This window comes from Daucus carota, chromosome 2 (assembly GCF_001625215.2).
Source record: "Daucus carota subsp. sativus chromosome 2, DH1 v3.0, whole genome shotgun sequence".
NCBI classification, from domain to species: Eukaryota; Viridiplantae; Streptophyta; class Magnoliopsida; order Apiales; family Apiaceae; genus Daucus; species Daucus carota.
The window spans coordinates 30,523,110-30,550,319 of record NC_030382.2 but is presented as its reverse complement, the minus strand read 5'-3'; the positions used below and the strand labels follow the sequence as shown (position 1 = coordinate 30,550,319).

The 27,210-nt window shown below is 34.3% G+C and overlaps 4 protein-coding genes and 1 long non-coding RNA gene across 7 annotated transcripts in view; 3 read left to right on the top strand and 2 right to left on the bottom strand.

Moving 5' to 3' along the window:
• Window positions 1–3,913: 3,913 nt before the first annotated feature.
• Window positions 3,914–6,380, top strand: LOC108205919 (GDSL esterase/lipase At5g33370). Its single transcript, XM_017376044.1, has 5 exons — window positions 3,914–4,243; window positions 4,630–4,757; window positions 4,865–5,107; window positions 5,532–5,784; window positions 5,901–6,380. The coding sequence occupies exons 1-5, from the start codon at window positions 3,991–3,993 to the stop codon at window positions 6,131–6,133; spliced, it is 1,110 nt and encodes a 369-aa protein (XP_017231533.1). The 5' UTR covers window positions 3,914–3,990; the 3' UTR covers window positions 6,134–6,380.
• A 422-nt stretch (window positions 6,381–6,802) lies between these two features.
• LOC108206796 (GDSL esterase/lipase At5g33370) lies at window positions 6,803–8,906 on the bottom strand. The gene is made up of 5 exons (XM_017377204.2): window positions 8,573–8,906; window positions 8,156–8,283; window positions 7,783–8,025; window positions 7,298–7,550; window positions 6,803–7,199 (listed from the first exon to the last, which is right to left on the bottom strand). The coding sequence occupies exons 1-5, from the start codon at window positions 8,814–8,816 to the stop codon at window positions 6,967–6,969; spliced, it is 1,101 nt and encodes a 366-aa protein (XP_017232693.1). The 5' UTR covers window positions 8,817–8,906; the 3' UTR covers window positions 6,803–6,966.
• Window positions 8,907–14,040: 5,134 nt separating this feature from the next.
• On the top strand, window positions 14,041–18,330 carry LOC108205679 (uncharacterized). Its single transcript, XR_010288755.1, has 3 exons — window positions 14,041–14,500; window positions 16,170–17,299; window positions 18,159–18,330. It is a non-coding gene; the product is annotated as an uncharacterized LOC108205679 (long non-coding RNA).
• On the bottom strand, window positions 14,596–19,367 carry LOC108205678 (serine/threonine-protein kinase-like protein ACR4). 2 transcript variants are annotated; one of them, XM_064087111.1, is made up of 6 exons: window positions 17,871–19,367; window positions 17,046–17,374; window positions 16,210–16,345; window positions 15,766–16,000; window positions 15,527–15,677; window positions 14,596–15,436 (listed from the first exon to the last, which is right to left on the bottom strand). In XM_064087111.1, the coding sequence occupies exons 1-6, from the start codon at window positions 19,243–19,245 to the stop codon at window positions 15,197–15,199; spliced, it is 2,466 nt and encodes an 821-aa protein (XP_063943181.1). In that variant the 5' UTR covers window positions 19,246–19,367; the 3' UTR covers window positions 14,596–15,196. The 2 variants fall into 2 exon arrangements, with proteins under 2 accessions (XP_063943181.1, XP_017231180.1); XM_017375691.2 differs by having other exon boundaries at window positions 17,046–17,389; window positions 17,871–19,365.
• A 6,944-nt stretch (window positions 19,368–26,311) lies between these two features.
• Window positions 26,312–27,210, top strand: part of LOC108207324 (protein PIR) — a 45,281-nt gene continuing 44,382 nt past the window's right edge. The window contains exons 1-3 of one of the 2 annotated variants that reach the window (XM_064087108.1): window positions 26,312–26,482; window positions 26,557–26,627; window positions 27,117–27,189. In XM_064087108.1, the coding sequence (XP_063943178.1) occupies window positions 26,574–26,627; window positions 27,117–27,189 (127 nt within the window). In that variant the 5' untranslated portion in view covers window positions 26,312–26,482; window positions 26,557–26,573. The remainder of the gene's footprint in view (window positions 26,483–26,556; window positions 26,628–27,116; window positions 27,190–27,210) is intronic. The other variant, XM_064087109.1, reaches the window with a different exon arrangement.

The window sequence follows — 27,210 nt, the reverse complement described above, 5'->3', positions numbered from 1 at the left end:
AGGATTTCTGGCGAATTGTCATTAAGGATGCAGTGATCTTGCCACCCTTATTGTTACTAAAGAACCTGGTGCAGAACTTGTTCTTTAATACCGCCCAAGAGTCGATGGAGCGAGGTGGCAAGCTGTTGAACCACTTAAGTGTTGTGCCCTTGAGACATGTGGAAAAGGAGCGACACCTTTCCACGTAAGAATGTCTAAAGAAACTCATTATGCCATCGAATAAGTTAATGAAATCTAATGGGTCTGTCGATCCATCAAACTGCTCAATCGATGGGATCTTCAAGTGTCTATATTTGCATCTTCTATGTCCTTTGAGAGAGGGCTTTTTGTAGGCACCTCTAGACCTCCGGAGTGAGTGCGCATAAATCCTTCAAAACAACGATGTCATCTTGTAATATCTGTAGCCTCGTACTTGATTGCTTCAGCAGATCAGGAGCTTACTTCCTGTCCCTTATCTTCTTTGAGAACTATATGAGCTTGCGGAGTAACCTCCCCTGGAGTATTCACCACGCGATGGTGATGGCGCTTTGTACGAGTAATCCTCATTGTTTTTTTTTATCAATGTTGTTCTTTGTGTTCATATTTGGATTTTTAATACTCTTTGTTCTTGTTATGACATTTGCTTCATGGGGTTTATACTTTTGAATTGTCAAAGCAAGAACTCAATGTTAGCTCCTTGTTTAGACATGGCATGCAAGTTTATAATTTATGGACTTTTGAGTGATAAGCTATTGTCTTTTGGGGGCACTTTACAGTTATGAATTAGTAATGAGATATCATTTTTATCAATAAAAAGATTCGTTGATAATCTCGGATTTTCTTGTAGTGGAAGGATTGGAATTAAATTTTGTATTAATATAAATTTATTAATATTATCAATATGTACTCTTTATTTATTTGTACCTAAAATATGCTAGGAATTTAGAATGTTTTTGTAAGTTAATTTATTTTGAATTTAAAAATTAAAATAAATAATTTTGTTGACGACATATTTTTGCTCGTAGTATAGTCGTTACATTACAAACCCTAATCAATATAAAAGTTTCTCAAATTAATAATAATTATTATCATCAAATTAAAAATTATATAATAATCAAATTTTATATAATTTATATTTGATACTTGTGATTTTTCACTGAAATTGAGTTTTATATATTAATAAAATATATTGATCGAAAATATTTTTAAGAAAATAATCTTGCCCGTCGTACATCGTGAAGTAAAGGGCCTGAAAATGTGGGTAAGGGAAAATGTTTGTAGCTACCTACTACAGGCATACAATGTTAAATAATCTGTGTATATGTGTGATGCGTAAGTATATAAACATAAACTGTGCAATTCACTTTTTTGACTTGTTCAGGGCGTACATGTAAAGAGTATAGTCGGTCTAATTATAGCTTCCTCCGGTAATAAATATCTTATTCACTAACACTTATTATGCGATGGTGGGCATGTCCGGGATCTCATCTAATATCATTATGTCACGTTAATAACCGTTTATATATACTAGTCGTTGGACATGTAATTTAAAATAATATAATTGTTTTGTTTACAAAGTTTTATGTAATCATTTTCCGGAGCCAAACTCAAGAAAAGTTTGCCTAAAAATAATTAATCTACCACCTAAAACATCTCCAAGATACTCTCGTTCAAGTTCTTAAGTGGAAAAAAAAATAAAAAGCTATGCATAAATTAGAGCTCCAAGAGACTCTTAGATGAAATCTTCAAGAGACGCTCTATTCATCCCCAGTTTTGAATTTGAATCTTTATTTTAGTGGAACCCAACATGAATAAAATATGATATAGAGAAAAAAATATAAAGAGAATTGCCGGAATTCATGCTCTTAACTTTGTACTAAATCACTAAAAACCCAATTTTTTACATTATATTCAAGAGCTCCTACTCGGAGATGCTTTGAGTGCATGTATATATGATCTACGTATTCTACAACCATGGGCGACCCTGTATTCATGTTTTACTTGCATGAAAAGATGAAATAGCATGCATGAGTAGTTTGATTAACATTATGAAAGTAGGTGAAATTATTTAACCTGTAACCATATTTTACACTAATTTATGACGAGGATGCCAAAATTATGGATGTGGCTCAATGAGTGGGGTGGTGGGGGACAGAGACAGCCCACTTTTTCATGTATATTCACCACATGGTCTCTTTATTGAAGCTCTTGTTTATGTATTCCAACGGTGTCAACCTGTAATCCAACAAATAACCAAATTTTGCGCAACTAGTAATAGAGTAGTACTATATCATAAAATATATAATAATATTTTTAAAAGTAAATTTATGATTAGTTTTAAGACTAGAAATTTTTATTTTCTACGTACGTACACAAAATAACCAAACACATGATTAAATTATATTTAAGGTTTATCCGTTGAATATATATGTGTTGATAATTTGATATTGATATTCTACTATTGTGATTATAAATTAAATAATAAATAATTAGTAATTTAGTATTACTGATGCAGGTTAAACCTGGATTAATACTTGAAGTAGTAATAATTAATTATTAAGCAATTCTTTTGTTGAAATTCACAGATCATCTTACTTTTAGAGAATTGGTTGAATGTGTTTTCTATGATGTTCCTAATTAGTCTAAGCAATTATAATGGAAGACAATCTGAATGTTTTTCTGGAACCAAATAAACTTATTGAAACCCGAAAGTGATGATTGTGATTCTGTATGATATAAAATATGGAAAGCTAATCGCAATCTTGTTGATGATGATGGAATTAAAGATGGGGCGAGATTATGACAATGATTAAGATGTTTTAATCAAAGGTAACAGGCATGCAAAATGTTGGCATTTAAGACTCACGCAGATATATACATCATTAGATTTCCTAAAATGAAAGCAAAGTCACTCTCATACGCAATTAGCCTAAACCATCAATGTCGTCCCAAACAATGCTCAAATCACAACCTGTAATCTATCAGCTTTCATTTCTTGATTCTAATGTGACCAAACACTTATTAGCTAGAATATATAGCTGTCTATGTCATTAGCATGTTAACCTCGTCTGCATCAACCAAAAAGACACCTGCAAATCAAAAATGTCTATGATAAGTTCTTAGCGGAATTATTTAAAATCTAGAAAACATGTTTAAGGCGGAACTGATAAGATGTATAACTTCAAATGTGATAAAGTAATTAATATATCCTGATTCGACTCGACAAGTTAAATAATTCATATTTTTTATTATATTTTTGATAATTTAAATTTTATATCATATAAGTATATTTTCCGTACACAGTATAAATCTCTATGTTTCTCTCATTTTTTTCAACGACGTAACAAGTATTTTAAGTTGCATATAAAGTATATGTTTGTAACTTTATTTAAAAGATTTCTTATTATGTATAAAAATTTAAACATTAAATATTTATTTATAAGAAAAATATTTAAAGTTATTTATCAAATTATATTTTGTGAGAGTCTTAAAATTAAAATGCGTGTCGAATCCCCTTCACCGATGTAAAAAATAGAGGGGCGGAGGGAGTATAAAATTTGTTAATACCAAATAGTTGAATGTAGTGTAACGATGTATGTTTGATTCCAGTAGTACTAGACTAGTAGGGTAAGTTGCAGCAGAGGCTGTGAGTGATTAGGGATCCATAACGTTAAACTTGCTCTGTGGTTGCAATGTTGTAGCTGGCATGGAGCTTAAGCCTAGATGATAAGAGGTTCTTGTTATGGTGTAGTTAAGAAATGTGTTCCATTAGAGACAAGTAAGCAAAAAGATGGTGTAGCTTGAGCTGTAAACAAGGCAATGTGGTCCTCATTAAGTGATGTATTCCTATCTAGCTAATGGTGGTAGGAGAAGACATTTAATGCAGAGACACCCACTGCAGCTTGTCATCATATATATAAACCATAGTCTGCCAATACATTCATTCATCATCAGTTTAGCAGAGAAGGACGACAGAGATACACACTCACACACACACACACACACTCTGTCATGGATACTTCTTCATCACTCACTCTGTCTTCCATCTTTCTTGTACTTTCATGTGCTGCCCTTTTAATTGCTGCCCCTCAGGCTGAGGCTGCCAGGGCCTTCTTCGTTTTTGGAGATTCCCTGGTGGACAATGGCAATAATGACTACCTTGCCACCACTGCCCGCGCTGACTCACCGCCTTATGGCATTGATTATCCTACTCACCGTCCTACTGGACGCTTCTCTAATGGCCTTAACATCCCTGATCTCATTAGTACGTCCTATGCATCTTACTTTCTTTCTTTTATTTTCAAATTAAGCTGTTTGTTTCACAGAAGCAGCTTCTGCTTTTGGAATCTGCTTTTCTTGCTAAAACTAGTGTTACTTGTTTGTTTAAACAAGTAGAAGCACTTTTAAGAAATTGAGAATGCTATCTTCTCTCTCTGAGCTTCTATTTCTTTTCCAAACACTTTATTAATTTATTTACTTCTCACTTCTAATCCACTTCTTTACTTTAAGCAAGAAGTCACTTTTTTTAAGTTTGTCCAAACGGCCCCCAAGTCTGCTTTTTTTTAGTATACGTGTCAGTATTTTGCATTTTACAGTGTTACAAAAATTTAGAAGCACATAATAAGAACTGTTATGTACTGTTTACTGCAGGCGAGGCAATTGGAGCAGAGTCAACCTTGCCATACTTGAGCCCACAGCTCGCAGGAGAGCGACTCCTAGTCGGTGCCAACTTCGCCTCAGCTGGAATCGGAATCCTCAATGACACTGGGATTCAATTTGTACGATCAATGACCCTTAATTCTCTCTGCACATCATCATCTACCTAGAGTGTATTATAATTATTATGTTCTTGCTAAATAGTGTTACTTGTTGATGTGCATGGCAGCTGAATATAATCAGAATAACGAAGCAGCTGGAGTACTTTGAGCAGTACCAGACCCGACTGAGTAGCATAATTGGGGTGGAGCAAACACAAGCCCTGGTAAACCAAGCACTTGTGTTGATCACTCTCGGAGGCAATGACTTCGTCAACAACTACTATTTGGTTCCATTCTCTGCAAGATCACGCCAGTTTTCGCTCCCAGACTACGTTGTTTACATCATTTCAGAATACAAGAAAGTCCTGAGGGTATATTCAGACACTTTCTCCTCAACTACTAATATGTTTCGAGATGCATGTATATGGATATATGTAGTTAGTGAGCTATTAGCTATGGTCCCAAGGGTAGATTGTATCATTTATGATACACAATAATTGACATAGAAGATACACCTATCTAATTAATTACATATTAGTATGCCAATCTGCAAGAGAATCCTCTTTACTCTACCATGAAACACTATAATTGGTTGCATTTTTACCTAATTTCTTTGGTGAAAAGGCGTATTACAGGACACGATGACCAGTCTAGGATTTTGTTACCTAGTTTCTTGGCCTATATATAAACCTAAATATTCTCTACTACAATGTAGAGTATGATTTTTTGGATGAAAACGGATGCACTCATTTAATCTGGAACATATAATCAAAATAATAAATTTGATTGGTGCAGAGATTGTATGAACTGGGATCTCGAAGAGTTCTGGTGACAGGAACCGGACCCATGGGATGTGTGCCTGCAGAATTAGCACAACGAAGCAGAACCGGAGAATGTGCAGTAGAACTGGACAGAGCAGCCAACATATTTAACCCTCAGCTCATCCAAATGATAAACGAATTGAACAGTGAGATCGGAACCACTATTTTTGTAGCTGTCAATGCTGTTCAAATGCACATGGACTTTATCCACGATCCTCAGGCCTATGGTAAATATTTCAACCAACTCTCCTTTCCAACCTGTCAATATTTTTATGAGGTTTAAATGAAATAAATACCTATTAGGTAGCGACATTTATCATATGATTTTTTTGTACTGTGACAGGGTTTGTGACATCCAAAGTAGCATGTTGCGGACAAGGTAGATTCAACGGAATCGGACTATGTACACCGTTGTCCAACTTGTGCCCCAACCGTGACTTGTACGCGTTCTGGGATGCATTTCACCCGTCTGAAAAGGCCAACAGAATCATTGTGCGACAGATCCTCACTGGAACTACTGAATACATGCATCCCATGAATCTGAGTACCATTCTGGCTATGGACGCGAAGGTCTAGTTGATTGAGTTCCTCCACACGAAGAAATGATTTCTTGTAGTTTGTTTGCTATATCATATTTACTGTCTGTGTGAACTTTTAATTCTCTCAGCTTCTACAGCTGGGATTGGAGTGTTTCATGTCTTATTTTACAGTCTCGAACTTTCTTTAGATTGGTAATGTATTTGTATTTCAGATTCATCGCGTAATTGTAATAAGTTTATCACATATATAGCCAATAACCTGATCAGAGGAAAGTTTCTGTTCATCTTCTGTATGTTTGTGCAGTGTGTTTATATATGCTCTGCATTTAATGAAAACCTAAAGACAGTTCCAGATCCAACAACCCCTTGCTAATAGTAAAGGTTCTAGCTCTGCAACATTAATGAACAATGAAAACCCATCAATTTTGATAGCTGCCAGCCAATGAGAAACATTAGTTCATTCTTAAATGAGTAGTGCTGCATGCACAAAACTTATAACAAAATATTGCACAGAATGATATGGCAATTGAGGCGGGAAGTTTTAATTGGTGCTACTAATGCAACACAGGGGCTCATTCCAATCAAAACTTAACACATACTCATTTTGTGAATGTTTTTGTACCCAGTTTTGTGACTGCTCAAAAGTTTCAATACTATTACTGGATCGAAAATACAATAACAAAACAAAATAAGATCAACCAAATGGTAAGGAATAAAATGTTGTGCCAATGCACATTTCTTGATCATATAGAATTAATCAGCTGGGAAAGGAAATTCAATTCAAAAACATTCAAGGAACATGCGAGAAAGGAAAATTAAATAAGAGATAACAACATGGTTTAATGATAACGGCGACCAGTAAACTACTGCTTAAACTTTAGAATCCATTGCCATGATCATGCTGAGATTCATTGGACTCATATACTTTTCAGGGCCAATCATCATTTGTTGAACAATCAGCCTATTTGCTTTCTCTGTAGGATGAAATGGATCCCAAAATGCATACAAATCTCTGTTCTCGCACAAGTTTGACAATCGAGTACATAATCCAATTCCATTGTATCTTCCTTGTCCACAGCAAGCTATCTTTGATGTTACAAATCCTGCTCAATGGAAACACGCGCAGATTAGTAATAAATCATTAATCATCAATTAATGTTCACTAAACCGGAAATGAAACACGATAGCTAGTGAATACTACCATATTGCTGAGGATTGTTGATAAAATCAAGATTCATCTCATTAGTATTCACTGCAATAAACACATGATCTCCGATTTCAGTATTGAGTTGATTGAGAAGCTGAACCAGTTGGGGGTTAAATAAAGCAGAAGCTTGTTGGAGTGGCGCTGCACATTCGCCATTGACACTACGTTGGGCTAGCTCTGCAGGCACGCACCCTAGTGGTCCGGTTCCTGTCACAAGAACTCTGCGAGCTCCTAGTTCATATAGCCTCTGCACCATAGATTAATTTTGATAAATACTCATGACAGTAAATTTTTCCTTTGACAGATTTTGAATTTTTGATATTGAATAAAAAAGTGCACATATGGGAGGGAGTATTAAATGAAAATGGAAGTAGCTAGGTGAAACTGGTGCAAAATTAAATGCTCATTTCTTAGCACCTGAAATGCATATGTAAAACCCTTGTAAAAGCTGTACAATGACACAAGGTTGGGTTGATTACCTCTAAAATTTTGCGGTATTCAGAGATGATGAAGGGGACATAATTGGGGAGAGTGTATTGGCGAGACCTAGCGGATAACGGTACCAAGAAATAATTGTTGACAAAGTCATTGCCTCCTAGCGTTATGAGAACAAGTGCTTCGCGTACAAGTCTCTTTGCCTGCTCTTCTCCGATCAGAGCACTCACTCTTTGCTGGTACTGTTCAAAGTACCTCAACTGGAAGGGCATCCGGATTATGTTAACCTGCAATATACAACCTCCATTATGCATGTGGACCGTGTAGTAGGTTTTTCAGAACTAAACGTATCACTCTTTTTTTCCCTAGTAATCAAAACTTTAAAATATGAATGAGTATAGCTAGTGTACTACTTACAAACTGGACTCCAGTGTCATTAAGTATTCCAATTCCAGCAGAAGCAAAATTAGCTCCAACAAGTAGCTTTTCGCCTTGGAGTTCAGGACTCAGATATGGCAGTGTAGTTTCGGCACCAATTCTCTCACCTGCCATACAAATAGATTCAAAAATGAGCTCCAACAAGTAGCTTTTCGTCTTACGCATGCAACTACTTCAAACAAGCAAAAGATTAAGCTAAAAGCCATGCACGAAGGATGCATGCATTTGTATTAAAAAGCAATACGTGTAAAATCTGAAATGACTGCCAGGTTAGTGCAGTGGTTGAGCTCTTGACCCCCTTGCGGGAGATCAGGGGTTCCACTCCTGGCGTGTGCGTGTGTAATCAATTAGCAAAACAAAACAAAAATCTGAAACGACAAGCTGAAGAAACCCAACTGATAAGATCAGGAATGTTGAGTCCATTTGAGAAGCGACCACTTGCTCGATGACTCGGAGAATCAATGCCATAAGGAGGAGCATCGGCACGAGCTGTTGTAGCCAAATAGTTGTTGTTGCCATTGTCCACAAGCGAGTCTCCGAACACAAAAAAGGCTCGAGCCTCGGCTCTTAGGCCAAGACTTGCTACAACTACTTGTATGATAAGTGTGAAAACTACAGGCATGGATAAAGCTAAAGCCATGGGGGAAAATGACTAGCTACACTTACCCTTTGGTATAGATAAAAGTGTTTGTGGTGATGTGTTTGGGACTAATATTATAAATTGGTCATATTTGTAGTCAGTTGAGACCGAGTCCATATACAAAAGAGAAAAGTTGAAGTAAATGCTACAGTTTGGTTGTTACATGTAATAAGTTGTGGTCAGTCTTTTTAGCAGGGTAGAATAAATTCTTTAATGAATGCGACCATATATGCGTAGCTACCCTCCCAGTTAATCGGAGTTTTCACTGTCTGGATCTGCGCGGACTATCTCCATGTTATCCTTTTGGTTTACGTTGTCTTCCGGTTCAAAACAATAGTCGCTTTGACACGTAGTTTGAGATGTAAAAAAATACGCTTTATACATCATTTTTCAAATTTTCTTTTCTAAATAAAAGTGTAACATCAATATTTTTATTCAAAAAATGAATTTTTAAAATATAATGTGTAGAAATATATTTTTTTATACCTCTACATGCAAAAACTCAATGTTACTACTATTTTGAAATGGAGAGAGTATTGATTTGACAAAAATAATCATATATATGTATTTTTATGAGTAGGAGACATTAATTTACAAATGTAAGATATATAAAAAGTTGGTATAATTTTCACTGTGGAAAAGTTATATGTCGATTCTTGTGCTTGTCTCCTTGTAATCAATGCCATACTCTTGAGTAAAGCCTCTAGCAACTAGACGAGCTATGTCTCTATCAATGGAGCCATCAGCTGATTTTGTCTTGATTTTGTAGACCCAATCGACAACCATTGTTTAACCAGGAGGCAAAGTAAGTAGATCTTAAGTATGAGTTCTGTCCAACGCTTGAAGTTCTTCTACCATTGCTTTCTGCCAAAGAGGGTTAACATTTGCCTCTCTATATGTTTGATGCTCATGTAATGATTGTATAGCAGAATAAACATGATAATCATTAAGTCTGATAGAAAGTTTTCTTACTCAAGTAGAGTGATGAACATGCACATCTGGTAGAATAGGAGGCTCTACATTAGAATCCTTAGACTCAACTTTTGTTGAATGGAGATTAATAGTTGGAGATGGTTGAGTGAGCTCATGCTAAGAATCAGCTGAAAATATGTTAGAAGTAGATGTTGGGTAATCGATATTTTCATATTTGGGATGTAAATCAACAAAAGGATCTGTAAAGTGAGAAATACAAGTAGAAGTGTCAATTTCAAATTCTGACATTGATGAAAACATTTCAATAACGAGAGATAGGGTCCCAGTCACGATATCCTTTTTGACCACTCCCATATTCAATAAAGCAACAAAGACGGACACGTGGCTCTAGTTTTGTTTTTTCATATGAAGGGTGATAAACAAAGTATGCAGACCCAAAAACCTTAAGTGAATCTATGATGGAGGTTTACCATATAATTTTTCATAAGGAGACACATTATCAATAACCGGGGAAGGAAGCATATTGATCAAGAAGAAGAAATGAGAAATGCTCGAATTGTGTCTAAGATATGTCTATGTTTATGTTCATCACGACCATTTTGGATTGATGTGTAAGGACAACAACTTTGTGCAAGTGTGTCATAAGAAGCCAAAAATTTTGTAAGTTCAGAATCTTTGTATTCTTTGGCATTATCAACACGAAAAAGTTTGATTTTATGTTTGAATTGAGTGTGTATCATAATGGCAAAATTTTTATAAGTTTCTCCTAATTTAGATTGATTTTTCAAAATATATATCCAAGTAAAACGATAAAAAGTCAACAAATATCATAAAATATCTAGACCCCCCCAAATATCTGAGTGAACAAGATTAAAAGGAGCAGAAAATTTTTCATAATTGATAGATTAAGGTAGCACATGTTGTTTTGCCAGTTTATAAGGAACACATTCAACCGTGTCTTCACTTACACTACCTAAATGATCATTTGAATTAGACTTTGTAAACGTATGATGGATGACCTAACCGGGAATGTCATATTATGGATGTAAATGAAACTGACCCAACTAGATAAGTGGATGATGTTGATTTTGGAAGATGAAAGGAGGTGAGCTAAAACAACCTTCCACATCTATTCCCTACCCCAAGAATGTGTCTCGTCTGAGGATCATGTACATGACAACCAGATAAGATAAAGATTATATTAAGATCATGATTACATAGTTGACCAATGAAAATAAGATTAAGTGAAAGATTTGGCACAAAATATGTGTCATGAAGAGAAAGATATTATGGGGATACAGTGCCGACATGTGACACATTCATGGTGGAGCCATCAGCAGTTTGAATAGTTGGAAGAAATGAAATTATTGTTTTCATGGTAAATATGGATGGATCATTTGTCATATGATTGCAATGCAGAATCAAAATTCCAAGATGTACCTGAAGTAACTGAAAATGTAGTGGATAGAGAACTGGTTTTAGATAAAATCTGTCTGAGTAATGATTCAAGCTCGCTTGTAGATGAGGTCTGTGTATGGTTTGATGTAGATTTAGAAGTTGTAGCAACGGAAGATTGAGATGGCTTGTTTAAACGGAAGGATTGCTTTTTGTAGAAATATGTGGAGTAATGACCCTTTTGATAGCAATGTTGACATGTATGATTACAAAGTGGTGAACAATCCATAGTCAGATGTCCATTTTGTCGTTAAAATTTATAAAATGATTTATCAGTACCAAAAGATGAAGGTGCTGCAAGGACTGTGTCTGTTACATGTTTTTGTTTGCCAATACCAAGTCGGGTTTCTTCATATATAAGTTCAGCGACAGAACCTTCTAGAGATGGTAGAGGAATACGATGAAGAAGAGCAGCTCTAACTGGTTCAAAATCCTGATTGAGAGTCATTAAAAACTGGATGACTCGTTGTTGATCATGATAATTTTGATAGAGTGTAGCATCCTCAGTATATGATTAATGAGACATATCATCATCAAAATTAGCTGTTGCCAAATCAGGGAGTTATATCTACTCATTATCATTATTTTCTTTCTATCATTTTCCATTCCGTTATCCTAAGCAGGGCCTGTGAGTTAGTGTATGGTGGTCCTGATCCTTCTGTCATTTTGTCCTAGCCTTTTCTCTCTTTTCTGTTAGTGCACTGCAAGGCATATAAGCCACTATTTGTATTTTGGACATGCAAGGTTGTTGAATTATTTTCTGAGAAATTAATGAATTAGACATTGCTCTATATATTTGTGTTGTTGATATTCTCAGTTTAGCTTGGTATCTAAAAGGTATCAATAACCACTTTGGTTCAGATAATGTCAACTAATCCCAAAGTGATTGTATTTATGAGAGGAAATCTGCTACAGATTGATCAGATTCTTGCTTTTGCTTGCTTAGCGAATTCATAATTTGATATTGATGAGAAAGATCGGATGTAATGTACTGTGATGCCAGCATATCCCAAATTTCTTTTGCAGTTTCATAATTTCCAAATTGTAAATTTAGAAACCGAAGATCTAAAAAATGTAATCGTTTGTGATTTTTGACATCCTATTCTTCAATACCATCCTTGAATTTGGAATTGGTTTCATCTTTCTCTTTGATAGGAATTGTAAAATCTTCGTTGACATATCGCTAGATCTTTTTTCCTTTCAAGTAACTGCGCATAGCTTGAGATCAAGTTATATAGTTCAACTCATTCAGAATTGTCTGAATTGGTGAACTGTTTTCTTTTTCATTTGTACAAGCACTTGTGTAAAAATAAAAATAAAAAAAATACAAGGGTTAAAAATGTAAATTTAAGAAGTTGAGGTACTCTCCGGCAAATCATAGATAATCAGGGGCTGATGTGTATGTTTTGAAAGATGAATGTGAAAACTGTAAGATATGAAAACTTATAATTAATATAATTCAAGCATAAGAAAAACATAACTAATCACAAGATGAAAGAATCATTATTAATTAGTATACGGTGTTTACCAATAAAAGAAAATTTACTAAGACATTGAGTTTTTCACCTTGCAATTTTTTTATTTGATCGCTGGTTGTAGTCAGTGGTTTGGCTCAATGTCTGGACTCAGTGGAATTGTTTAGTACTTTAGTGGCCGCGAGCAACTAAGGGTGTGTGTCTATTTGTAAAAAGTGTGTTAACTTTTACCAAACCCTACTTATGTTATTGATGGCCGCCAAATTCGTCGGCCCTATGGCGCTACGACTCTTCGGCGGTACGATCCTTCGAGATGACCAAACTTATGAGTGACCCTATCCGAAAGCTTACAAGTACAGTCATATATTTCATCCACATGTTGCTCAAACTGGTCCCTCAACTGAGACCTTGTCAGGCCCCCTAGTTGGCTATATGTCTTCCACCATCTAACCTATTTATAGCTAAGATACGTGTCCACAAGAAGGTGGTACAAAGTAGGATGGTGAACCTTAATACTTGATACATATCTCTCCCAACCAAGTTGGTGACAAAGAGCCGACGAGGCTTTTTGTAGTAGGGCCACGTAGGAGCCATGCAAACACAATTAAAGAGCCAAGATAATATAAAAGGTAAGGGGATAATCTCTAAAAAAGGAGGGCAAAAAAAAAAAAAAAAAACAGGTTATCTTCTGGTGTTGGTTACGGAGTTCTAAAGCACTTCCGTTACTGTTTGTGCTGAAGAAAACCTCGGCCATCAGTTATATTATAACTTTATTCTTTGAAACAAAACAAAAGAATAAATATATTTTTTTTTCCTTATTAATTTTGCCATTAATGAAAGATATGTATAAAAATATATATATGAAGTGGGGTCAATTTTTTTGTAAAAAAAATTAAAAGGGGTCACTAAAAAATTAAGGGGGGTCAATTTCAATTTTACAACCTAAAAAATGACATCTCATTCTTCAATGCGATCCTTGAATTTGGAATCCGTTTCATCTTTCTCTCTGATAGAAATTGTAAAATCTCCGTTGACATATCTTTAGAGCTATTTTCTTTTCAAGTAACTGCGCATAGCTTGAGACCAAGTTATATAGTTCGACCCGTTCAAAATTGTCCGAACTGATGAACTATTTTCTTTTTCCATTTTTTACAAACACTTGTGTAAGAATAAAAATAGAAAAATACAAGGGTTAAAAGTGTAACTTTAAGAAGTTGAGGTACTCTCCAGCAAATAATAGATAATCAGGGATTGGTGTGTATGTTTTGAAAGATGAATGTGAAAATTGTAAGATATGAAAACTTGAGGGTACTTAAATGCAAGTTAGCCAATATTGTGAACATTAACAGATGTACGGGAAGAATGGGTGCAGGTACATACTACATGTCTGTTGAACAATATTCAGATTTTAAATTATGCTTTAAAAATCTTGACCGACGCATATATCATGGACCTGGATCCGGAAAAAGGTATCAATATGTAAAACATATCTTGCTGTGTGTTTTCGAGGTTACCAACAGACTAGCGGCCGTGTGGTGATTGATGTTTAGAGATTATAAAGAACTTGGATGTTGATTCTTTCTTCTTTTTGGAAAGAGACGAGTGTGGTGGTTCGCCGGAGTTTCTGGTGATTCGCCGGATTGAATGTCGTGTGACGAGTTGAACCTGTGGGAAGGAATTGTTCTGAGTTTTATGAGTTGAAACGAGTTGAGGAACTCGCTGTGTTGACTCGTCAGAAATGTGGTCTGCGCCAACTGTTTGGTTTAATGACCGACAGATTTTGTCACCGGAAATGATGATTACAGCAGAATAAACGCCGAGGTAAGGAACTTAATGCTCTGATACCATGTAGAAACCGACGTGTTATGTATATATATACTGATGTGTGTGTCTATATATGTGTATTACAAGTAGAATGAATAACTTGATAGTAGAGGCAGTAGTGCAGATGTCTTATATTACATTGTGTTGTTACATGAGAAGAAGATGAAAATTTATAGGACCTAGGACAGACAAGAAAATACATACAACGCGTACAACCTCTAACAAACTATGACTATGAGAAGTTATATTAGATGACTAAGCTATGCTAGTGTACAGCAGCTGCTTGTAATACAATAGTAGTGTAAACATAACATCTATTTCAACACGCTTGAACAGAACCATCACCTCGATCATGCTACTGGTGATTTTTTTTTCCTGACCCGGAACTTCATCGGATCTTTGTGGGATGCATCATTTACCACTCCGTGACTTGCCTAGAATTGTCATACAGTGTGCACAGTTCATGCAGCAACAACGTATTGATCATTGGAGACTGCCTTACGTGTTGTTTGTTACTTACAACCATCCAGGTCCAGATATATCGTTAACAATTTTTTTGAATTTGAAACCTCAAAAATATGGCATTGTTTTGCGACACATAGGTTAGACGAAAAGAGTTTGTTGGGAGAAACCAGAAGTGCACAACAACAGTACAAAATATACTCCATGCTTAAACAAGAAATTTCTGAGTTTTTACTCTGATACAGATTGATGCCTTATGTTGATGAAGTCAGGCTCTTTTGGCTGAGGCACTTCAGTATCACTATTCAGCATCTCAACCACCATGGACATGCTTGGCCTGTCTTCTGGACATGGTTGCACACACAATAACCCGATCTGAATGACTCGAAACAGTTCAAATTGAATATATGAACCCATAGCTGCCTTATCAAGCAGTTCCAAACAATTTTCATCTTGATAGAGTCTCCATGCCTATTAGTATATATTTATTAGCATTATTTTAGCTTTTGAACATAAAAAGATCACACTATCCATAATTCTGAACTAAATTTGGGTACTTACACGAGTAATAAGGTTTTCGCTGGGATCTGAATGATTGAACCCTCTCATTTGTATTCCACTTATTATCTCTAGCACCAATACACCGAAGCTATAAACATCAGATTTAGCTGAGAATCTCCCATGAACTGCATACTCCGGAGCCATGTAGCCACTGCAGGAAACCCAATAGTAAATTTTAGTTAACTCGTAAATCATAACATTGGAAGGAGATAATTTAAAAGTTTGGTTAAGGTAATTACAATGTGCCTACGACAAGGTTTGTATTAACTTCACTTTCATGCTGAAAAATCCTAGCTAGTCCAAAGTCCGAAATTTTTGGATTCATCTCAGAGTCGAGTAGAACATTGCTGGCTTTAAGATCTCTATGGATGACCCTCAGTCTAGAGCCTTCATGAAGATAGAGAATACCTCTCGCTATTCCACTTATGATATTGTAGCGTATTGGCCAATTCAATAGTCGTTTGGTTTCTTTTCCTGTTTCAAGTGCAATGTATGAAAGGTACCATGATTATTCAGATCATGATTTTTTTTAAACAGTATCAAAATGATTGTTACAAAAAGCAGATATCTAAATTGGCGTTAGTTGTTGTGATCTGTTTAATTTGTTTTGTGTTTTGATGAATATGGTTATTGTGTGATGCAGTGCCTTAAGTAGTGGATGCTAACAAGATTGAGAAACTCACTCCCGAACAGATGCTGTTCCAAGCTGCCCTGAGGCATAAACTCGTATACAAGAAGTCGATGCTTATCTTCTAAGCAGTACCCAATCATATTAACAAGGTTAGGGTGACAGAGATATTCCAGAACTCTTATTTCTGCCTGTAGTCAAAAATGTCGCAAAGAGTAAAGAGTTATATAGCAAACTTTGTTGAATAAAATATTGTATATTATAATTTGATAATATTAATGGATTGTTATTATATTATTATTTTAATCGGATTCTATTACTTGTAATTCTATTTAGATATTAAAATCCCATGCCTATTCTGTTATACTGCTTTATACCATTACTTTATACTGATTTATACAATTTATAAATATAAAAATTAGACAATTTATACATATAAAGATATTACTTAATACTATTTTATACAATTTTCTTAGTCTCTATGTTCAACTCAATGTAAAGAATTCACCGTGACTGAGGGGGTATGATACTACGATAGAGAATACTGTGCCGGGAAAATTTTTCAAGGTACGAGCGGAAGGTATGCTGCTATCATTTTCCCGTGACCATCTTCTTATAAGTAATTATGTGTGTGTGTGTGTGGATAATCCTAGTAAATACCAATGTTTGTTTTAGATGGGACGGTAAATTAAAAAATCAAATAATGATATAGATAGATGATATAGATCTAAATTTGAAACCCTTCTCCTAAAATATTGAATTTTTAGATGACTCAGAAAATCTAAGTTATTGAAAGAAATTTTGATTAAATTAAGTTATTTGAAGAAATTATAAGAGACAAACGAAACTCTTAACATTTGGAAAAAAAAAAAAAAAACTTTGGGCACTTACCAACCACTCCTGGGCACCCTGGGTACTTTCTCGATGTAATCTCTTTACTGCAATGAGCAGGCCAGAACCCCATTCTGCCGCGGCAAATGTGTTCGTATCAACCCAGCCCTTATAAACAGAACCAAAACCACCTTCCCCTAATTTACTGTCAGAATGGAAGTGCCTGGTAGCTACACTAAGCACATTAAATGAGAAACTCCGCAACCTCGATGACTGCAGAACTTTTTCCTCGTCCCAAGCTTTTGGTTTCATCGGTAAGAAGCTTATATGTCTCAGCTTCTTTATTATATTATTTGTCATGGATCTTCTAAGACTGTATCTTGATTTCTCTGCATTTTTATTGACTGTGAAAAAAAGAGAGATGAAATTACTTATATTTAGTAGTAAATGCTGCAACTACTGTTATTCATTGACCGAAATTTTTATTTAGAATCTATTGTGTTGTATTTGGTTGGGGTGAATGAATATGAAAAGAATAGAATGAAATTTACACTATATTATGGGCAACTGTATATAAATTTTGTTTCTTGTTTCATTCTATTCCTTACACCTTATGCTAAAGATCACAGGCCAATTTGAAAAGGAGTTCTCTATTCCTTTCCATTCATATTTTGTTCTCACATCTCATCATAACAAATTTTGCACTCAGTTTTTTTTTCAAAACTTTCCTCCAACATCTTCTATTTTTATTTATTTTTAATCATTTCATTTCATTCTTCCCAACCAAACACATGAGTAATAGAAAGGAGAGGAGTTTGTCTGTGCTCAATTGTGTGCAAGTAGGCATTCATCTATTTAAATAAACCAAAAGAAAGAAATAATTACCCGGGAGAAGTTCTGTGGGGGCTTTAGCCTCTCCGGGTCCTGTAGCAAGTCCACCTACAGGTTTAGCTGAGAACCCCCGAGCTGTACCTGAAAAAAGACCACTGATCCTTTTCGTAAATGTTATTCGAACAGAAGACTGCCTTTTGCACCGTTCACCACTAGAAACATTTAAAATTTCTTCTGTATTTTCATGCTCTTGGTTGACGTTAGCATCTTCTTCTGTATAATCGACAGGCATTATCTCGACTAAAGAATAATGTGTACTCTTAATTTGCAATTTCAATGCAGACTCAAGGCCAACTACAACCTCAGCCATAGTAGGACGATGCTTGGGTTGAGGATGCAAACACTTGATAGCAACTCCCACATACGCGTTTAAGGAATCATTGGAAATGTCCCCCTTGATATTCAGATCAATTATCTGACCTAGGAGTCCTTCTTTATAGCAGTCTTGCGCCCATCCAGCTAAATTTATTTGCTCTTCATCTAGACTTGTATCAACTGCTGGTCTTCCACACAAGATCTCAGCTAAGACTACACCAAAGGCATAGACATCAGTTTTACTGGTTAATCTGTGAGTTGAGACATAGTATGGATCAATATAACCAGTCGTGCCTTTGACACGGGTACTTATGTATGTACACGTTTGATTTGCTGGACCTATTTTGGACAATCCAAAGTCAGAAATTTTAGCAGCCAAATTTTCATCCAGCAGAATGTTTGAAGACTTTATATCTCTGTGTATAACCCTGTTTTCGATGCCTGTACCAGTGTGAAGGTAGTCTAATCCATGTGCTGCCCCAATGCTAATCTTGAGTCGCTGCAACCATGTTAAACTAGGCAAAGAAGTGTCACCTTTTCTGACCCTTTTATGCAGATGATCAGCAAGGTTTCCACAAGACATATAATCATAAACAAGAATCATCTCCTCAGAGTCGTCGCAATAACCAATGAGAGAGACTGAATGGCTGTGCTGAATCCTGGAAAACATCTCAATCTCTGTATGAAATTCCTTGATTCCTTGCCTAGACTTGGATTTTAACCGCTTTATAGCGACTTCTCTCTCTCCAAAGTCCACGATACCTTTGTAAACGTTCCCGAAACCACCTTTTCCAATCACCAGTTCCTCCTGGAAGTTGTTTGTTGCTGACTGCATTTCTAGAAGTGAAAAACGTCGACATAATTTTGGTACAGACAATGGTAACCGATCGGTATTCTCAGCTTCTTGGACTTCAGGTTTCTCTACTTCTTCGAGTTTGGTTTGGCTTGCTTCTTGGAGTTTGGTTTGCTGTGCTTCTTGGAGTTTCTGAAGCTTATAAACCAAGATATTTAACAAAGTGATGAGAATCACAATTCCATTTGAATTGTCTGTCATTGATTATGTACACTGTACAGGAAGAATCTTATCACCTAATAGCAACAATGGAAGAAATAATTAGCAGAAAGAATGGGAGGTGGTGAAGTGAAAACATAGACAAAAACCAATTGTTAGTCAGTAGATCAACTTTTGAAGAACGCGGGTTTGACTGAAACATGAAAAATAGTCAACCCAAGTAATCATAAATTTGTAATCAAAAACAGCTTGAGCATGTACTCTCCTAACTTTCTTTAATTAATTCCACACAACTTTGATTAAAAATTATTTAATTACAATTAAAGTAGATTATGTACACTTTTGAAAGTTATATCTTTTATAATTCTTTTGCCACGGTTTTTATAATTTTTTTATAAAATAATATATTCTCAGTTAACTTGATCCTACAAATTTTAAACAAAACAACTGATTTGAAATGGAAGGTGAATTATATTTCTTTTCATTTTGCTTGCATGCTTTTTGTTAATTTTGTAAGTTGCAACATGTACTCCCACGGTCCAGCTGAAGTCTTTACATTAAAGTTGGGCATGAACACTAAGAAAAATACTACATCCTTCCTCTTTTATTTGTCATATTTTTATTTTGTTAGTCAAATTAATTAAGTTTTGACTAAAAATTATAAATTACTCACTCATTATTTTAAAAAACTGAAACTTACATCTGATTAAAAATTATTTCCGGTGACATATTTTTTTTATTTTGTCAATTGATAAAATATCAATAAATTTCAGTCAAACTTTAGTCAATTTGACCGGCACAAAACCAAATATGACAACTAAAAAGAGACGGAAGGAGTATAAAATAGTAGGGTTTGTCCCATAAACACATGTTAAGCGCGGAATTTTATATGTTTGGGAGATTTTGATTGGTGTGATAGTTGTATATGCAAGAGGTCCACCATTATTAAGATATGAGAGCCAATAAAAATGAGTTAAACTTATAAAATTCAGCTCTAAGCATGAGCCCATGGGCACACACTTGAAAAAACGGAAAATAGTATTCCTTCCGTCCCTTTTTAGTTGTCACATTTCCATTTTTTTTGGTCAAATTGACTAATTTTTTACCAAAGATTACAAGTCACCCTTTCATTAATTTAAAAAATGAAAAATTACATCTTAAGTATATTAAAAATTATTCTCGGTGACATATTGTTTTTATTTTGTCACTTCATAAAATATTAATAAATTTCAGTCAAACTTTGGTCAATTTGACCGGCACAAACCCAAAGGTGATAACTAAAAAGGGACGGAGGGAGTATATAATAATAAGAAAAAGCAATAAAAGTAGAGAAAGTGGTGGAACTCATCTATACATAATGGAGAGATTTGAAAAGTAGATGAAACTTGAAAGTAGTGAGTCGGATTAAGTTTTATATTATATTCCCTCCGTTTCAATATACTTGTCTACTTTTGAAAAAAAAATTGTTTTAAATTAGTTGTCTATTTCAACTTTCAATGCAAAATCATATTTCCAAAATCAACTCTACTCCACATATCTCTTATTATATTTCCTAGATCAACCTCATATCACATATTATGGTCATTTGATGCAATTAATTTGTAAACAATTATTTTTCTTACACTGTGTGAATTTTTGAAAGTGGACATCTAATTTGAAACGGAGGGAGTAAAACTTTTCTACTTTTGAAAAATATTATAATGTCAAAAATGAGTGGGAACGTCCAAAAAAAGAAATCGTAAAGAATCCAGTGGGATGGAGGGAGTTCGTAATATGATAACTTGATAAGTATTACTTTGTGGTGTGATAGATTGCTTGACAAATTTTAGCGGTCAAAAATATTTGAATTTCGTTTGAAATATTTGTATTTTTATTCAAAATAAATCGGATGTTTTTCGTATACAAAACAAAATAAGTACTATAGACATGTATAAGAATATAATTTGAATTTAATATTTTAAAAATAACAAAATTGTATTGAAAAGATAATAAAAATTAATTTTTCAAAAAATTTAAATAAGCTTAAATCACTTTAAATCTTAATTCAAATTTTAAAAATTATTTTGGAGTCGTCACCATAGCCGATGTATTACCTTGTTAGGAAACATATATTATATTATTCATTTCAAAATGATTTAGAAATCCTATTGTAAATGTTTTTAGAGGATCTCCAATAATTTAGCTATTTAAAATCTTTATCTTTAGCTAATATCTCTCCTCTTCTAATTCTTATTTTAGAATAAATATTTGAAACAAACATCTTTTCTCTATCCACTTTTTATAATAATAATACTTTTTACTGATAAAATATTACATAAGAAATGAATATAAAGAATGTTGTTGATGATGAAAATAACTATTGATTTCTTAAGTTGCTAGGAATCAATATAAATTTGAAAAATTAACTAAGATATTGTTTCGATTGCTCTTAGAGTGACAACTTTCTTGTAAAATATTATATGTTTGTATATCCAGCAACTTGTTAAGATTCCCCCTATTTTCACTAGTCATAGAAAAATAATGATTACATGACAAGTATAAATTACAACTACATGATAGATATAAAATACGACTATATACTAAGTACAACAAATATGTTTTATAAACTATGCAGAGTATATTTATCTAAGTGTTTTGATGTCCTATAAATAAGGACTTGTTTATGTTGTCGAATAACACCCTCGGTCAAGTTGAAGAGGGAGGAATTTCAGAGCGAACTCCCGACTTGAAAACTAAATGATGAAACTGGATGTCTAAATGTTATAATCAGTAAGTGATTTAATGAATTTTGTTTGTTGAATTTTTTGATAGAAAGATTTTGTTTCCACTAAGATTGTTGACATTAATAATGTAACCGATTAACTGTCACAGTTATACTTGATAGTTAGATTCATGATAGCAACTATCAAAGATTCTGTCAAGAATCCAAAAAGAGGGTCGCGCTCGAGAGAGAACCAATGCTTAAAATATAACCATGGAACCACTAAGTTTTTGCTGCAAAACCCTGTATTTTTAATAAATCTAAACACATATTTTTTTGTATCGTTGTATGTGTTCAAAAGTAATTTCAAAATATAATACATGAATAAAATATTTTTTTTCATGTGCAGTTCTGCTGCAGAACCCTAACTAATACTAAGAATAAGGTAATGGTTCTGATGCAGAACCCTAACTAATACTAGAAATAAGATAATGATTCTGAGGGTTTTCTCCCTAATAGTTCTCTATAAAACATGAACCTCCAAAAAAAATGCTTTCACTAACTTATTAGGTAGTAACAATTACTTCTCATGACAAACCTACGGTCATGAGAATGTACTGTCACACCATTTATATTCAAACATTTCGATTAAACGTACAGCACAGTCAATTGAAAATTTTGGTGGAAAGTCAAGTGGATAGGAATTTTCCTCCAATGTGTCTGACAAAAAGTAACGGCACCCATGTGCACAGTTACCATTTCGTAATTTTCTCTCTCCAACAAACACTATACATATTAAAAAAATTATAAAAATAACTAACTTATAATTTATATATCTAGAACAAGCCTAAAAAATTTCTCCTCAAAACCCTCTCATCCTCTTCTTTTTTTCCTAGCCGCCGTCAGGGGTTTCCATGGGTTTTTCACCGATGGAAAACCCCAAATCATTTATTTTCCTTGCTTTGTTCTTCTGTTTCGATAATATTCCTCCCCTGGTAAGGATTTCTATCTTCAGAAATTATATTTTTGTTTGATAAAATCCTTTTTGGGTGAGTTTTGTTCCGAATTTATTTGGGTTTTGTTAATTCTCTCCTTATGAGAGCTTGGTGAGTTTTTAAGTGTGATTCAATGTCGACGACGTTAGATCTACCGAGTTTTCAAGGATTTGATCAATGACAAAGATTTATATGGGATTGCAATTATGATCGATAGCTCAAACTGGTTTCGGTGAGGTGATACATGTATTGATGTATATATATTGATTTCAACAAATCTCTTCACTATGTCTTCATAAAGACTAGATTAATCAGCGATATGATCCGTTTTATATTTGTTCGACTCGATTGTCTTGGGGTGACGGCCCTGAAAGTCACCCTAGTTTAACAAATGGGCCTGAAAGTCACGATCGGGGAAAATGGCCCTGAGTGTCACTCCAAAACGTCACTTAGACAAGCGTTTCAGAGGAAATGCAACTGCACTCGGCGTTTATCCTACTTTATCAAAATAAAAAAGGTAAACGTTACTGTAAGTTACGTTATGAGCCAAAACGTGTTTCCGTCCAACGTTCTACCTTTGCGTTTATATTTTTCATAATTTTAAAAACCATAAAACGCATCTTAAATTTTCGTTTTGGGAGCATCAAAACGTGACTTTGAGAAGCGTTATCGCATGAAAGTAACTTTAAGTTGTGCTATTTATATTTCTTTTTCTAAATTTTTAAAAAGAAATTTAATTTCAAGTAAAAATAAATCTTTCTAAAACCCAAATATGAACCCTAAAATATTAAAAACTATTAATTTATGTTTTTAGATTAATTTTTTAATTTGGTTTCTCGACTTTAGGGCCTCACGGCCCTAAAGCCTCGAATTAGTTAGGATTTAGGCTCGAGAGTTTAGGTCTAAAGGCCCTAAACCCTAAACCCTAAACCCTAACTGTCAATCGATTTAATTTCAAGTATAAGTAAATCATTCTAAAACCCAAAGTTGAACCCTAAAATGTTAATAACTGTTAATTTACGTTGCAGTATTAATTTTATTACACTGGTTCCTCGACTTTAGGGCCTCACGGCCCTAAAGCCTCGAATTAATTAGGGTTTAGACTCGAGAGTATCCTAAACCCTAACCGTCAGCTAGGGGTGGCAATTTCGGGTAATGGGTCGGGTTCGGGTCGGGTCGTCTTATCTGGTCCAGTTTTTGGGTCAACCCGAACCCGAAACGAGTTGAAAATTTCAACCCGAACCCGACCTATTTAGTACCCGATTGACCCGAAAATGACCCGTTTTGACCCGGAATTTATTAAAATTTATTTATTTTAATTATATTTATTATAATATATAAAATATATATATAAACAATAATTTAATGAGATTATATGTGAACAAAATTATTCTTAATAATATATAAATATATTATAAATATATGTAATTTTAAATATAAATATATATAATTAATATAATATATTTTATATATAAATATATCGGGTCGGGTACACTGGGTCAACCCGAACCCGACCCGAAATATAAAAACCCCGACCCTAATTCGTATTTTTTTGAGTCGGGTTCGTATCGGATTTTGCCACCCCTACCTGTTAGGGTTATACTGAAATATTCGTTTGAAGTATATAACAATTATTTGAGAATCTTGAATGCATGTTTTCACATTGTCTGTATATTATATATTGTAGACAATCTAGTATCAAATGGGATAGCAGAAGATTAGATTGTCGAGTTCCTTATATAATATAATAAAGGTTCACAGTCTAAATGGTGTTAGACAAACCATTGGAACGACTGAAGTATTATTTGGAAATAGTTTATCTTGACTATTGAATTATACTTATATACTTTGTGTATATTGAACGGGATCAAAATATTAGAATAATTGTTTCTTTAATTCTGACAATAAAGAACTAAGATTCTATGATGTTATTAATGCTTAAGTTCTTGATCCGGATATAGTGATTGACACTTGTATTTAATGCACGTGCCTTGACTCATAAATTAAGTAATTTATTTTAAATTACGAATTTATGTATTGGGTAATGACATTATATACAGAGTGGGATATTGACATTATCTTGAAAGCTCATAAAGATAATTATGCTTTAGTCCTGCAGGCAGATTTGTTCTTGCATAATTATAAGGTTGAGTGGATGATCAAGGATAAAAGATATTAATTAAATTAATTGTCAGAAATTAATGGACATGCAATATCTTAAACATGGGGAATTTATAAGCAATTAATATGGGAACCGAATTAAATAATTAATTTACGGAATTAGGAAAGGTAGTGCAAATATTAGTTCTTTAGTGGATAGAATTAATATTTAATGACATTGGGCCTGGCCCGGAATGTCATTGGAAGGCCTGACCTAATGATCCATGATCCCTGCTGTAGCCTATATATATTCTCGTTCTCCTAAAGCTGAAAGACACACCAAAACGAATTATCCTAGAGTTTGAGAGAGGCAGACGTTTTTCTCAAGGAGACAGCTAGGGTTTTGGGTTTTCGGAGCTTTAAGGAGAGGCACACCTTGGGAGATCGAAGACCACACTTCGTCCAAGGAGAATCAAGGAATACAGTAGAAGACGTGGATTTGAATCGCTTGCGCCGTAGCGATTAAGGTTAATATTCTGTTCGAACTTTTAATTAGTATCATAAAACGCAGGGCCAAGGTCCGATTGTTCCTATACTACCGTCAGCCGATTTAATTTCAAATATATTAAATCATTCTAAAGCCCAAAGTTGAACCCTAAAATATTAATAACTGTTAATTTACGTTCCAGTATTAATTTTATTGTATTGGTTCCTCGGCTTTTGGGCCTCACGTCCCTAAAGCTTCAAATTAATTAAGGTCTAGGCTTGAGAGTTTAGGACCTAAACTCTTAATCCTATACCTGAACCGTTTGTCGATTTGATTTGAATAATAAATAAATCATTCTAAAACTCAAAGATGAATCCTAAAATGTTAACAACCGTTAATTTTATTTTATTTTTTTATAAATTAATCACTGAAACGTGATTTTATATTACGTGTTTCAAGGTGGGGAAACGTCACTGTAAGTCACGTTCATGCTTATTCAATTTTTTTTGCCAAAACGTTCATGCTTATTTAATAAATGAATTTGTCAAAATGTGACTGCGTGTGGCGTCTTATTCAAATATATAAAATGCTACTTCAAGTGAAATTTTGGAGTGATAATGAGAGCCTTTTTCCTGACAGTGACATTTGGGGCATTATGTACTCAAATTATGTCTTCCGGGGCCTTTTCTCATTGTCTTGTAGACACCGTATGAATTTTTATTATTGAATTAATTTCTTTTTTCGATAAATAAATAAATAAATAAATACCAAATAATATAAAATTAAAAATAATTAATATTTGATGAAATTGCGGCAAAAGGAAACACCCAACCGGTGTGTGAGACTGTGAGTGCTCTACTTTCCCGGATGCGAGCGACTATAGTTGATTAACACACACGTCCACGCACAGCAGGTAAAAAATTAGGTCTTACGCTAAACCCCTGCCCACTAACAATACAACATCACAACTCAACATTTTGGATCTGGCTTCCCTAGGTATGTTTTTCACTTAATCTATCTTTTTATCTTCCAATTCACCTCATTTTTGTGTGTAATAATGTATGTAACAGATTGATAGTGAATTTCAATGGCTGTTCCCGTTGAAGAAGCCATTGCTGCTCTCTCTACTTTCTCGCTCGAGGTCATTTCTGCTCCCACTCTTTTACTTGATTGTAATGCTTCCTGATTTCGAATGTGTCATATGTATGTAATGTTATGATTTTAACATTTTGATACTAGTCATGAGGAATTTCATAAATTTTTGTGTTTTTTTTTGGTCATATTAACTTCTGAATCTAATATATTTGAAGTATTATGTTTTCCGAATTAACTAGGGAAGTGAACAAGAATTAAGAAACTATTGTTAATATATGTATGTATGGGATCTCGATTGACGGGATACTATTGTGCATTATCATCGCATTCCCTGTGTTAGGTTAATTTTTGTCATGTATGTAATTTGCTGGTCAAGGGGTTATTTTCCAGGATTCTTTGGTTTGAAAATCATTGTTGAGAATAGCGGCCACTAGAAAATCTGAGCTAGCTGCTTTTGTTTATATTTTCATTTTTAATATGGCTGTAGATATTGCAGGCTTCATGTGTATTTACACTTGTGTCATTGGTAATGCAGGATGACCAGCCAGAAGTTCAAGGGCCAGCTGTGTGCGTGTCAGTAGAAAGAGGTGCAACGAACAGTCCAATTGGTATGTATGTATATGTCTGCA